Source organism: Pristiophorus japonicus, chromosome 3 (genome assembly GCF_044704955.1).
Source record: "Pristiophorus japonicus isolate sPriJap1 chromosome 3, sPriJap1.hap1, whole genome shotgun sequence".
In the NCBI taxonomy this organism is placed as follows: domain Eukaryota; kingdom Metazoa; phylum Chordata; class Chondrichthyes; family Pristiophoridae; genus Pristiophorus; species Pristiophorus japonicus.
In genome coordinates this window covers 197159796-197173814 of record NC_091979.1, presented here as the reverse complement: position 1 = coordinate 197173814, position 14019 = coordinate 197159796, and the positions used below count along the sequence as shown (strand labels likewise).

General features: G+C 47.4%; 1 protein-coding gene across 5 annotated transcripts in view; it reads right to left on the bottom strand.

Annotated features, from left to right (window-relative positions):
• Nucleotides 1-14019, bottom strand: part of plekhm3 (pleckstrin homology domain containing, family M, member 3) — a 334170-nt gene that overhangs the window by 201389 nt on the left and 118762 nt on the right. For 4 of the 5 annotated variants that reach the window (XR_011592712.1, XR_011592713.1, XM_070876189.1 and 1 more), the window contains exon 6: nucleotides 720-783. Coding sequence is in view for 3 of the 5 variants with exons in the window: in XM_070876189.1 (XP_070732290.1) it covers nucleotides 720-783 (64 nt within the window). In the remaining 2 variants the exon portion in view is untranslated. Of the gene's footprint in view, nucleotides 1-719; nucleotides 784-9269; nucleotides 9344-14019 lie in introns of all 5 variants that reach the window. The other variant, XM_070876191.1, reaches the window with a different exon arrangement.

The window sequence follows — 14019 nt, the reverse complement described above, 5'->3', positions numbered from 1 at the left end:
TCCTGTGGTGTGTGTCTCACCTCCTGATTCCCCATAGCCTTTCCAACATCTAAAAAGGCACAAGTCAGGAAAACTCTCCACTTGCCTGGATGAGTGCAGCTCCAACAGCACTCCTTATATGGCTCGACACCATCCAGAACAAAGCAGCCTGCTTGATTGACACCCCATCCACCACCTTAAACATTCACTCCCTCCCTCCACCACTGGCGCACCGTGGCTGCAGTGTGTACCATCTACACGATGCACGGTAGCAACTCGCCAAGGCTTCTTCGGCAGCACCTCCCAAACTCTCAACCTCTACCACCTAGAAGGACAAGGACAGCAGGTGCATAGGTGTACTATCACCTGCAAGTTCCCCCCCAAGTTACACACCATCCTGACTTGGAAATATATCACCGTTCCTTCATCGTCACTGGGTCAAAATCCTGGAACTCTCTCCGTAGCAGCACTGTGGGAGTTCCTTCACCACAAGGACTGCAGTGGTACAAGAAGGCGACTCACCACCATCTTCTCAAGGGCAATTAGGGATGGGCAATATATGCTGGCCTTGCCAGTGATGCCCACATACCGGAATGAATAAAAAAAAAACTTTGCCCCTGGCTGAGATTAGCTAACAGCAGAGACGGGAGATAGAATCCGGAACAATCTAGTCTGGATGGGATTATTTTTAACAGATGTGGTGCTGAGGAAATGACAGTGAATATTACTGTGTTACATACCTGTTGCAAGTCAGCTAATGAGTACAAGTGCACGTGCTGCAGAATGTATTCCCTGGGGAAAATCCTGAAGAGAGAAAAAAATAAATTAAATTGTTCAAGCTTTTTTTAAAAAAAAACATTAAATTGCAAATCTAAATATGAATCTCTGATCCAGCTCGTAAAAAAAAGTAAGCTTTGCCACTGGGGCATTTCGGCACTCCAAAGCATTGTTATGAAATTCAATATCATTCTGCTTATTTGACCTAGCAGTTGTTCCTGTTTCTACCTCTCACACCCCCTAAGTACAGAAGCCTGCTGGAATACATTTTTATGGGAATGAACAGCTGTCTGGTATCTCATCAAGTCACGCAGGAGCCTCAAAAAGCAAGTACCAGCTGGCTATTCGGCTACGAAGGGCTTCACGCCAAAGCCCTGTCTCATGGTTTCCTAATGTCCGTACATGTGAATTTTCCAGTGGGAGTCACCGGATAACAACATCAATAGTAGGAAACCTGGACGAATTTTTCCCTTGCGTAGCCTTATACTTGTGTCCCAAAATTAAAGAAAGACTCGCATTTATATAGTGCCTTTCACTATCTCAGGACGTCCCAAAGCGCTTTACAGCCAATTAAGTACCTTCAAAGTGTAGCCACTGCTGTAATGAATGAAACGAGGCAGCCAATTTGGGCACAGAAAGACCCCATAAACAGCAATGTTATAATGACCAGATCATGTGTTTTCAGGAGTAGGTTGAGGGATAAATATTGGCCAGGACATCTGGGAGAACTCCCCTGCTCATCTTCGAAATAGTGCCACGGGATCCTATACATCCACCTGAGGGGGTGGACGGGGCTTCGGCGTGTCAGCCTCGATTTTGAGACGCGAGTGCTACCAACTGAGCCAAGGTTGACATTCATCACACCTGGTAATATCTGTTAACTCAGCACGGATCAGGGAGGTGCGAACCTGGGGCTCACTTGACGTGTACGAGTCCGGGTGACACCACCCAGTGCAGTTGCGCACTGATCATTTAGATTTTTAGAAGGGATCCAAATGATGTCAGAGAGCTTGATAAAAGGGTATTTATTAGGATAGAGAAATTCAAAAGGCTTTTGACAAGGTCCCACACGAGATTGGTGTGCAAAATCAAAGTGCATGGTATTGGGGGTAATGTACTGACGTGGATAGAGAACTGGTTGGCAGATAGGAAGCAGAGAGTCGAGATAAATAGGTCCTTTTCAGAATGGCAGGCAGTGACTAGTGGGGTGCCGCAGGGCTCAGTGCTGGGACCCCAGCTATTTACAATATACATTAACGATTTAGATGAAGGAATTGAGTGTAATATCTCCAAGTTTGCAGATGACACTAAACTGGGTGGCGGTGTGAGCTGTGAGGAGGACGCTAAGAGGCTGCAGGGTGAATTGGACAAGTTGGGTGAGTAGGCAAATGCATGGCAGATGCAGTGTAGTGTGGATAAATGTGAGGTTATTCATTTTGGGAGCAAAAACACGAAGGCAGATTATTATCTGAATGGCGGCAGATTAGGAAAACGGGAGGTGCAACAAGACCTGGGTGTCATGGTTCATCAGTCACTGAAAGTGGGCATGCAGGTACAGCAGCCAGTGAAGAAGGCAAATGATATGTTGGCCTTCATAGCTAGGGGAGCAGGGAGGTCTTACTGCAGTTGTACAGGGCCTTAGTGAGGCCTCAACTGGAATATTGTGTTCAGTTTTGGTCTCCTAATCTGAGGAACGACGTTCTTGCTATTGAGGGAGTGCAGCGAAGGTTCACCAGACTGATTTCAGGGATGGCTGGACTGTCATATGAGGAGAGACTGGATCAACTGGGCCTTTATTCACTGGAGTTTAGATGGATGAGAGGGGATCTCATAGAAACGTATAAGATTCTGACGGGACTGGACAGGTTAGATGCGGGAAGAATGTTCTCGGTGTTGGGGAAGTCCAGAACCAGGGGACATAGTCTTAGGATAAGGGGAAGGCCATTTAGGACTGAGATGAGGAGAAACTTCTTCAGAGAATTGTTAACCTATGGAATTCCCTGCCGCAGAGAGTTGTTGATGCCAGTTCATTGGATATATTCAAGAGGGAGTTAGATATGGCCCTTACGGTTAAGGAGATCAAGGGATATGGAGAGAAAGCAGGAAAGGGTTACTGAGGGAATGATCAGCCATGATCTTATTGAATGGCAGTGCAGGCTCGAAGGGCCGAATGGCCTACTCCTGGCACCTATTTTCTATTGTTTCTATGAACCCAGAACAATACTCTCAGATACACCCAGGGCAATGCGACAAGAGGTTATAGGCATGGGGGCGTGAAGCTGAAGGAAGCAGGAACTTGCATTTATATAATGTCTGTTATGACTTCAGGCAGCAAATTTGTGCACAGCAAGCTCCCAGAAACAGCAATGAGATGCCAACAGCAATGAACAGATAATCTCTTTTAGCTGTTGGTTGAGCTTTAAATATAGGCCGAAATAGTGCCATGGGATCCTTCATGTTCACCTGAGAGGGCAGACAGGGACACAGTTCCAGCACTCCCTCAGTACTGTACTGTAGTGTCAGCCGAGATTTTGTGCTCAAGTCTCTGGAGTAGGACTTGAACCTACTATCTTCTGACTCGGAGATGAGAGTGCTACCCACTGAACCACGGCTAAAAACAGTGAGGGTTGGGGCTATTCACAATTGCAATGAGCAGGATTTGCTGGTCAGAAATTCGGAGTGGGAACTTTAGCCCCTAGACACCGAAGCTAATAACAGCACCCTCACTGCATATTGCGACCTTAACGAGCTGCATGGCGCAGCATTATGTTATTTGCTGCATCTAGGGAAGCCATCAAGCTTGGTTTCATATTTCAAACATTTGATGTAGGACTCAGTGCTTCGTTTGTAATTAACATTCCCCTTTAAGGGCACGTTACTCTGAAGGAGCGCTGACATTTGGCACTCCTGCCATCGACTACAATCTTCGAACCCGTGGAGCCCTGATAGTATCAAGACACCCACGTTTCCACGAATGCCATGAACTGCTGTTGGGTCTATCCATTTGCAACTAAACCCGATTCCCTCCCTTTTAGCAACAGGAATCAGGATATCTAGGCCTTCAAAAGAGCTCGATCATGAAGGGTGGCACCAACTAAAGTAAATAGGGGAGACTGGTCTTTGGTCTGAGTACCACTCTCCTGAAGCCCATAGGAATATAAATTAGCCTTAAGACTCACAAGCACCTCATGTCTGTACACCCCCCATAGACAACATAAATAAGAATATAAAACATAAGAACATAAGTAGTAGGCCATCTAGCCCCTTGAGCCTGCTCCGCCATTCAACAAGATCATGGCTGATCTGGCTGTGGACTCAGCTCCACTTACCCACCCGCTCCCAGTAATCCTTAATTCCCTTATTGGTTAAAAATCTATCTATCTGTGACTTGAATACATTCAATGAGCTAGCCTCAACTGCTTCCTTGGGCAGAGAATTCCACAGATTTACAACCCTCTGGGAGAAGAAATTCCTTCTCAACTCAGTTTTCAATTGGCTCCCCCGTATTTTGAGGCTGTGCCCCCTAGTTCTAGTCTCCCCGACCAGTGGGAACAACCTCTCTGCCTCTATCTTGTCTTTCCCTTTCATTATTTTAAATGTTTCTATAAGATCACCCCTCATCCTTCTGAACTCCAACGAGTAAAGACCCAGTCTACTCAATCTATCATCATAAGGTAACCCCCTCATCTCCGGAATCAGCCGAGTGAATTGTTTCTGTACGCCCTCCAAAGCTAGTATATCCTTAAGTAAGGTGACCAAAACTGCACGCAGTACTCCAGGTGTGGTCTCACTAATACCCTATTCAGTTGCAGAAGGACCTCCCTGCTTTTGTACGCCATCCCTCTCGCAATGAAGGCCAACATTCCATTCACCTTCCTGATTACCTGCTGCACCTGCAAACTAACTTTTTGGGATTCATGCGTCTTCAGACCCTGCAGAGATACCTTTACGTCGAGCCCCCTCCTAGGTGGCGCGCTCTGGCGAGGTATTTCTTCCGCCAGCAGCTCGACCTCAATTATGACACGCAGCTCCTGTTTGTGAACTTGGGGGGTGCCAGGACCGCCCTCCGGGAGCTGCCTGTCTTTTACAGGGAACTCATCAGGGTCTGGAACAAAGTCTCCACCAAGCGCAGCTCTCCGCCGGCTGGAGTGGCGGCCGTCCTGCAGGAACCGCTGCTCGGGAATCCGTACCTCCACGGCCGAGGTTTTATGTGGCGGTCGGAAGAGAGGGCTGTGGCTGGGGAGGTGACCAGGGTCAGGGACCTGCTCGATGGCGGAGGAGCGGGCTGGATGGCGCCAGACACGCTGGCGCGGCGCCTAAATTCTGCCAACGTCCGCCACGCGGCCGATGCCATCGAGTCGCTAAAAACAGCTCTGGGCCCTGACTCCGTTAGGTGCATCGAGGAGGCTCAAGCACGTGGGGAGATCCCGTCCGAACTGACCCCCGTCCGGACGGAATTCCTCATCGGCGCCAAACCCCGGAACCTCCCTCGGGGGCCGGCGCCTCACAACTTGAGCCGCCTCGGGGAAATCCCCTCCGTGCCTTTCAGTTCCGCGCGGAGGGGTTTCCTGTACGGGCTGCTCCTGCACACCCTCAACTTTGCCATCCTCGCCGGCCGTCCGGACACGCCATGGCGTACCATCTTGCCGTCCGGAGGAGGCGGGGGTCCCTGATGGAGGGCACTCTACGCAGGGGTCCTCCCATTATTCATCGGGGACTTGGCCTGGAGGGTGGTGCACGGAGCAGTGCCGTGCAACAAATTTTTAAGCCGGTTCACGGACTCCCAGGCCGCCTGCAATTTCTGCGGTCTGGAGGAGTCCGTGTTCCATGTTTTTATGGAGTGCACAAGGTTGCAGCCCCTGTTCCACTATTTGAAGGGGCTGCTCCTGAAATTCTGGCTGCACTTCAGTCCCACTCTCCTGATCTTTGGGCACCCTGTGCGGAGGGGAGCGGGTAGGTCCGAAGGCCTCCTCGTAGGACTGCTCCTGGGCACGGCCAAGGGTGCCATCAGCCGGTCCAGGCAGCGGGCGGTCGAGGGGGTCGTTCAACCTGACTGCCTGCCTCTCTTCCGCTCTTACATCCGGTCCAGGGTGTCCTTGGAGATGGAGCACGCGGTGTCCACCGGTACGCTCGCGGCCTTCCGCGAGAGGTGGGCACCGGAGGGACTGGAGTGCATCATCACGCCCGGCAACCAAATTTTAATTTGATTTTACGTTTTAAAGTTTAATTTGTTTTAATTGCCGGTGCTTTTAGTGTCCCCTTCCCTTTTATAGGGGGCACCGGAGAAATTGTGATTTTAGTGCCCAAAAAAAAAAAAAAAAAAAAAAAAAAAAAAAAAAAAAAAAAAGGGGGGGGGGGAAAAAGGGCCTTGTAAATGTCTGGAGTGTCACCCAGGTCGGGTGGCACCGTTTAATGTTTTATGTTTTGCAGGTGAACTCCAAAAAGAGTTTCATGCACAGGTCCCTCTGCACCGCAGCATGTTGTAATTTCTCCCCATTCAAATAATATTCCCTTTTACTGTTTTTTTTTCCCCCCAAGGTGGATGACCTCACACTTTCCGACATTGTATTCCATCTGCCAAACCTTAGCCCATTCGCTTAACCTATCTAAATCTCTTTGCCACCCCTCTGTCTCCTCTACACAACCTGCTTTGTGTCATCTGCAAATTTTGTTACACTACACTCTGTCCCCTCTTCCAGGTCATCTATGTATATTGTAAACAGTTGTGGTCCCAGCACCGATCCCTGTGGCACACCATTAACCACCGATTTCCAACCCGAAAAGGACCCATTTATCCCGACTCTCTGCTTTCTGTTCGCCAGCCAATTCTCTATCCATGCTAATAGATTTCCTCTGACTCCGCATACCTTTATCTTCTGCAGTAACCTTTTGTGTGGCACCTTATCGAATGTCTTTTAAAAATCTAAATACACCACATCCATCAGTACACCTCTATCCACCATGCTCGTTATATCCTCAAAGAATTCCAGTAAATTAGTTAAACATGATTTCCCCTTCATGAATCCATGTTGCGTCTGCTTGATTGCACTATTCCTATCTAGATGTCCCGCTATTTCTTCCTTAATGATCGCTTCAAGCAGTTTCCCCACTACAGATGTTAAACTAACCAGCCTATAGTTACCTGCCTTTTGTCTGCCCCCTTTTTTAAACAGAGGCGTTACATTAGCTGCTTTCCAATCCGCTGGTACCTCCCCAGAGTCCAGAGAATTTTGGTAGATTATAACCAATGCATCTGCTATAACTTCCACCATCTCTTAATACCCTGGGATGCATTTCATCAGGACCAGGAGACTTGTCTACCTCGAGTCCCATTAGTCTGTCCAGCACTACCCCCCTAGTGATAGTGATTGTCTCAAGGTCCTCCCTTCCCACATTCCTGTGACCAGCAATTTTTGGCATGGTTTTTGTGTCTTCCATTGTGAAGACCGAAGCAAAATAATTGTTTAAGGTCTCAGCCATTTCCACATTTCCCATTATTAAATCCCCCTTCTCATCTTCTAAGGGACCAACATTTACTTTAGTCACTCTTTTCCATTTTATATATCTGTAAAAGCTTTTACTATCCGTTTTTATGTTTTGCGCAAGTTTACCTTCGTAATCTATCTTTCCTTTCTTTTCTTTATTGCTTTCTTCGTCATTCTTTGCTGTCATTTAAAATTTTCCCAATCTTCTAGTTTCCCACTAACCTTGGCCACCTTATATGCATTAGTTTTTAATTTGATACTCTCCTTTATTTTATTTCCTTGGTTATCCACGGCTGGTTATCCCTTCTCTTACCGCCCTTCTTTTTCACTGGAATATATTTTTGTTGAGCACTATGAAAGAGCTCCTTAAAAGTCCTCCAATAACTAAAAACTGCCCTCAAATGTGGGGCTAATTGGCTATAATTCGCCAGACTAACTGCGACACACTTTCCAAATCCACGATCTCTACCATCTTAAAGCATAAGAGCAGCTGGCGCATGGGAACAGCATCACTTCCAGGTCTCACACACAGGCTCGGTCTGCCTGTTCAGAAGGATGGCAAGCAGGAAGTTCTCCTGGTGTTCTGGCATACATTTCTCTCTCGACTATCCATCATCACCAAAAAAAAACAGATGAATTGGTCACTCTCATTTGTTGTTTGCGAGACCTTGCTGTGCACAAAATTGCTGCTTCATTTAGCCACGCAACGACAGCGACTGTACTTTAAAAGTAATTCATTGCTTGTGAAGTGCTTTGGGATAAGCTACTATTTCAATGCAACTTTTTTTTTCTTTTAGACTCTCTTTTATGAAAACGCACACACACACTACTCAAATACTTTTTTACCAATAACTCACTATGGATTTCGCACAAATGTGTCTATGACTAAGTTAACCCTCTCTGCTGCAGAACAGTCAGACACTGTGCAGCTGTACACTTTCCACAAGGCATACCTTTTTCTTCCAATTACCATGGAAACAATGCCGTTAAAAGGGGTCTCGGAATGAAAGGTTAATTGCATTTCATGTACAATTTGTTACTAATTCGGATGTCAAAGGCTTTGCAGCGTGTGTTTCTGCCGAAGATGAAGTAAGAAGTGCTGAGTTGATACGACAGTGTAAAATATTACAAAGATTTTAATTTACTCGACGCCTGCATCGGAATAATGTGAGATGCGAAGGCCATCCAAATTCCGCATTTTCTTTTCAACAAATGTAACTGTATTGCCAAAATATAAACATTTAAGTCTCTTCTACAACCACTGTAATTCCAATCTAATTATAGACTCAGTTCTTTACAATACATCACTCCCTTTAACCACTCTCTAACACAGGACTCGACATGTTGCTCCAATTGTATAGCCACCCACCATGTGATGTATTCATTGGTCTGTACAACTGCCCCATATGATGTGCTGCTCAGTCCATACAGTTCACCATGTGATGTACTAATCAGCTCATACAGCTACAAGAACTTGCATTTATATAGCATCTTTAACGTATTAAAACGTCCCAAGGTGCTTCACAGGAGCATAATGAAACAATATTTGACACCTAGCCACATAAGGAAATATTAGGACAGATGACCAAAAGCGTGTTCAAAGAGCTAGGTTTTAAGGAGCATCTTAAAGGAGGAGAGAAGCAGAGAGATTAAGGGAGAGAATTCCAGAGCTTACAGCTGAAGGTACGGCCACCAATGGCGGGACAATTAAAATAGGGGACGCACAAGAGGCTAGAATTGGGGGAGCGCAGTGGTCTTGGAGGGTTGTAGAGCTGGAGGCGGTTAGAGAGATAGGGAGAGGCAAGGCCATGGAGGAATTTGAAAACAATGATGAGAATTTTAAAATTGAGATGTTGCTGGACTGGGAGCCAATGTCGGCCTTCCATATGATGCACTAATCAGTCCATACAGCTCTCCCATGTGATGCATTGCTTGCTCAGTACTATCATATTCTAGAAAAATAACTGGTTACTTTGAAGGTTTACAATTAATATTTATTTTTGTTTAAAAGATCTACCACATACATACCTGCCATATAAATCCTGCGTTTATAGCCTGCACTAACCTCTGTCCATGGCTGCTGATAATCACAGAGCCAGAACCTTTGACAGAGAAGAAAAACAAAATTAGCGGCTCTAGCCTTGCAGCATCGCAATCCAATCACTTGGTCTGAGTTTACTTAACTGGTGTTGGCCAGGATAGAAAAGACTTGGGTTTATATAGCACCTTTCACAACCACCGGATGTCTCAAAACGTTTTACAGCCAATGAAGTACTTTTGGAGTGTAGTCACTGTTGTAATGTAGGTAGTAGGTGTCGGTTGTGGTTCAAGGGGTAGCACTATCACCTCTGAGCTAGGAGGTAAGGGTTCAAGTTCCACTCCAAAGACTTGAGCACAAAATCCAGGCTGACACTCCAGTGCAGTACTGAGGGAGTGCTGCACTGTTGGGAGGTGTCATCTTTCGGATGAGACATGAATCCAAGGCCCATCTGCCCTCTCGGGTGGATGTAAAAGATCCCGTGGCGCTATTTCAAAAAACAGCAGGGGCATTCCCTCTGGAAATATTTATCCCTCAATCAATATGTAAAAATGGATTATGGGGTCATCAGATTTCTGCTTGTGGGATCTTGCTGTATGTAAATTAGCTGCCATGTTTCCTACGTTACAACAGTGACTGCACTCCAAAAATACTACATTGGCTGTAAAGCATTTTGGGACGTCCTGAGGTCGTGAAAGATGCTCTATAATTACAAGTCTTTCTTTCTTCAATAATGGATCTCTGTGAATGCAGGGGTAGTGTGGGAAATCAGCCAGGTTTCTAATCCTGATTACTACCCAGTGATTCTTGCAAACATCTGGGAAGTTCAGGATCACCTACATTTCCTTCCACACTCAAATACCCTATCGATATTTACTGTCTGGGCTCACGTGTTAAGAATGGTCACTCAAATGGAGTTAGAGGAGGGTTGCCTGCACGACAAGGAGAAAGGGAGGTTAGAAAACTGGCTGGAAAAAAAAAAGAGATTGGATTACGGCGGGAGGTACAGTTTAGCAATTAGCCAGGTTACTGCAGTACAATAGTCTTGAATTAGTATAATCAGACTGCTTGCTAATGGGGCTGTCTCTAACAAGGAGCCTGCAACACCTGAGGGAGATGCATCATGCCGACATCTCTTCTTTAACGCTGTGATTACGTTGAACTGTCAGAGCGCTAATTACATTTGCACATCAATGAGTTGGCTCTTGTATACTGGGTTCGCTTTTCATTACGTTACTGTGATAACCTGCAATCAAGTTATTAGCTAGCAACACACAGCAGCTACGTTGCTTTATATTGAGACAGATTATTAAATGCTGGTGATCCAGTTTACTTAGACTGCAGGCATTAATCTGTAGTACAATCTTGCATTCTTAAAACAAATTCGGCTATTGCAATGCAAATGATACTGTCATGTATCCTACATGGTTACTGTTTGTACTGTTACAAGGTGTGCTAACAGAGGGCACTGCAGTGGGAGACTTGTAGGTTATCTATACAGGTGTGCCAGGCCTAGTATCGGCCTCACTCTGGAGTTACATTAAATGGATTAAAGTCACTACAGTTCAAGCACAACACATTGTCTCGTGGAGTCATTATTAGAGCATCTGAAGACATACTAATTGGCGACGAGATTACGAACCTTCATGCAATAATGGCTAACTTTGGTACGTTGCAGAAGTTCGCCGATGGTGATGATTGGGAAGCCTTTGTGGAGAGGCTCGACCATTTCTTCACAGCAAACGACCTGGCAGGCGACAATCTGGCCACACTGGCTGATAAGCGCAGAGTTATCCTGCTAACCAGTTGTGGGCCCACTGTCTATGGCCTCGTCAGGGACTTGCTGGCACCAGCGAAGACAACAACCAAGACGTACGAGGAGCTTGTAACGCTGATCCAAGAACAACTCAAGCCCAAAGAGCGCATCCTCACAGCCAGACACCGGTTTTATACACACTGACGGCCCGAAGGCCAGGAGATCGCAAAATATACTGCAGACCTCAGGAGGCTGGCGGCATCGTGTGATTTCGGCGACCGCCTCACCGAAGTGCTGTTGGATATCTTTGTCATCGGAATCGGCCATGAGGGCCTTCTTCATAAGCTACTATCTGCAGACACCACAGTCACACTGCAGAGGGCCATCTGCGTGACCTCGACCTGCAGTCTAGGCGGATGACTCATTCTCAAGACTCAAATCTGGCAAGTACTGTGCACAGAGTGGCACCTTTTAGAGGCTGGACTGTAGAACGTGAATCTTCTCAGGGGAGAGAGAACAGACTCCAGAGTCCCTTAACTCAGAGTCCGCCAAGGGGGGCTAATCGAGTAGCACCATGGTGGTATTGCAGAGGGAATCACAGGGCTCACTAGTGCCGTTTTAAAGACTATGTATGTAAAGGCTGCAGCACAAACGGCCATCTCCAGCGAATATGTAAAATAAATATGACTCACTGTGTTGATGAAGAGTCTGCAGCTGGCCATGAATCCAGTGCGGATTATGAAGCGATAGTCAGAGAGGCAGCTCAGTCCCACGATGAGGTATATAGCATGTTTACCTGCACCACCGAATGTTCTCCGTTGAGGATGGAAGTCGAGATAAATGGCGTTCCAGTCTTCATGGAAGTGGACACAGGGGCGAGACAGTCAGTAATGAATCAAGGAGCCTTTGAGAGGCTACGGGACAATCAGGCTGAATCAAGTTGGTCCTGGTTCAGGAAAAGCTGCGCACCTGCACCAATGAACTTATCCCAGTCATTGTTAGTGCGGATGTAAAGGTACTCCATGACGGCGCCGAGTACAAGTTACCTCTGTGGATTGTTACAGGTGATGGACCAATGCTACTCGGAAGAAGGTGGATGGAGAAGATCCATTGGAGCTGGGAAGATTTCATCCCTCCAGCGATCAATGTCCCCCGCGCTCAGAGGCAAAGCAAACCCCCACCCGAGGTTGGATCCAGCACCAGAGAGCAGACCAGCACAGCACCCGAGGCACAGACCGCTCAGCATGACTGCGTGGAGATAATCCAGCTGAGACGACCCAAACGCACCTTCCAGGCTCCAGTGGCAGGACTCTGGAGGAAGAAAATAGGATCCAAAGGCGACTTCTCAGCTTCGGTGGCAGAACCCGGGGAGAAGAGGATCACAGCAGTCGACATCGTGGATGGGAGAAAGATGGCGCCCAAAACACGAGGTGAGGCGCTGAAGAAAAAGATGGCGGCGGCCGGACCACGAGGTGCAGCACTGATGGAGCAACACGTGGCACCAAGCGAAGATGATGATTGGGGTAAAGATAGCAAGGCTCTCTTAAAGGAGGCCCGCAACTCACCACACTTAAAGGGACAGTTCCACAATCAATCAATGTAGCAGCAACTGTGAGTTAGATGTAAAATGTGTAATTGATGATCAGAGTTGTGTACATGCAATAAGCAAAGAAAAGTCGTGCGATCGCGATCGGAGCTGCTGATTATTTACAATAAGTAATGAAATGTTGTGCGACGTATGATTTCAACTGCATACAGTCAATGCAGCGGGCAAACACCCATCGGGAGTACACAGGTCCAGCGAGCTACCCAATGCTGTAGTCTGTGTCCCTGGGACCAGAGTGATGCACCACAGAGTGTGGCCACAAGCAGCTAATATATACAAGCTGCAGAGCAAGCGATCTCAGGAGGGCAACGGCATCGGTATCTATACCCTGCCCCCGATCGGCTCCACCTCTCAGGCATCCAATGGCACCAACTGCCACGAGCCTGAAAGAGCAAACTGCACTAAGACATAGCCCCCAGACCTTATCGCCACCAAGGCTACACCCGGGAATGAAGGGTCACCCGCAATGGTTCTCCCAAATGGGATTGGGATCAGCCAGGATCCCAAACCAAATAACACCCAGGCAAGTGAGTCAGCAGTTCCCTGTGCACTGCCAGATGACTGCTCCTCAGGGAGCAGCAGCGACCCGGGGCGCAAGGAAAGGACAGGGAGGTCACAGGTATCTGTGAACCTGCCCGACGCTAGGAGCAACGGCAAAAGCCCCGAGAGCAGGCAACTTGAGCCAACCGGATTCCCACTGCCAGCACTGGGCACCGCGCCGCCACCAGACTACCTGGACACCATCCAGCAGTTCTGGAACTAGTTTGTCCTCACGCACCGGTGCTGATCCCAGCATTGACTCCAAGTATACGCTGAGTATGTACCTCACCATTCAAATGTACTTACCTCACTATGGTACCACGAATGCAATACTGTAAATGCAATATTTTTTTTGGACTTGAATGTATATGAATATAACGAACCAATGGCACAATTTGTATGTGGGAGGCCGGGGGGGGGGGGGGGGGGGGGGAAGAGAAGAGAATGGAGTGGTCTTGGATGCACAAACAGAAACCACCAGCAGCTCTACTGCCAACGAAACACCACCTGCTCACCCAAGATGGAAACGACCCTCCAAGAGTCAACCAGATCGAGCTAAGCCCAGAGCACAGTCAATGCAAAGGTGATTTGCACTAAAGGCTTGGGGGAGAGTGATGTCATGTATCCTACATGGTTACTGCTTGCATTATTACAAGGTGTGCCATCAGAGGGCACTGCAGTGGGAGACTTGTAGGTTACCTGTACAGGTGTGCCAGGCCTAGTATAAAAGGCAGGCCACCATGTGTGATCCTCACTCTGGAGTTACATTAAATGGACTAAGGTCACTACTGTTCAAGCACAACACATTGTCTCGTGGAGTCATTGTTAAAGCATCTGA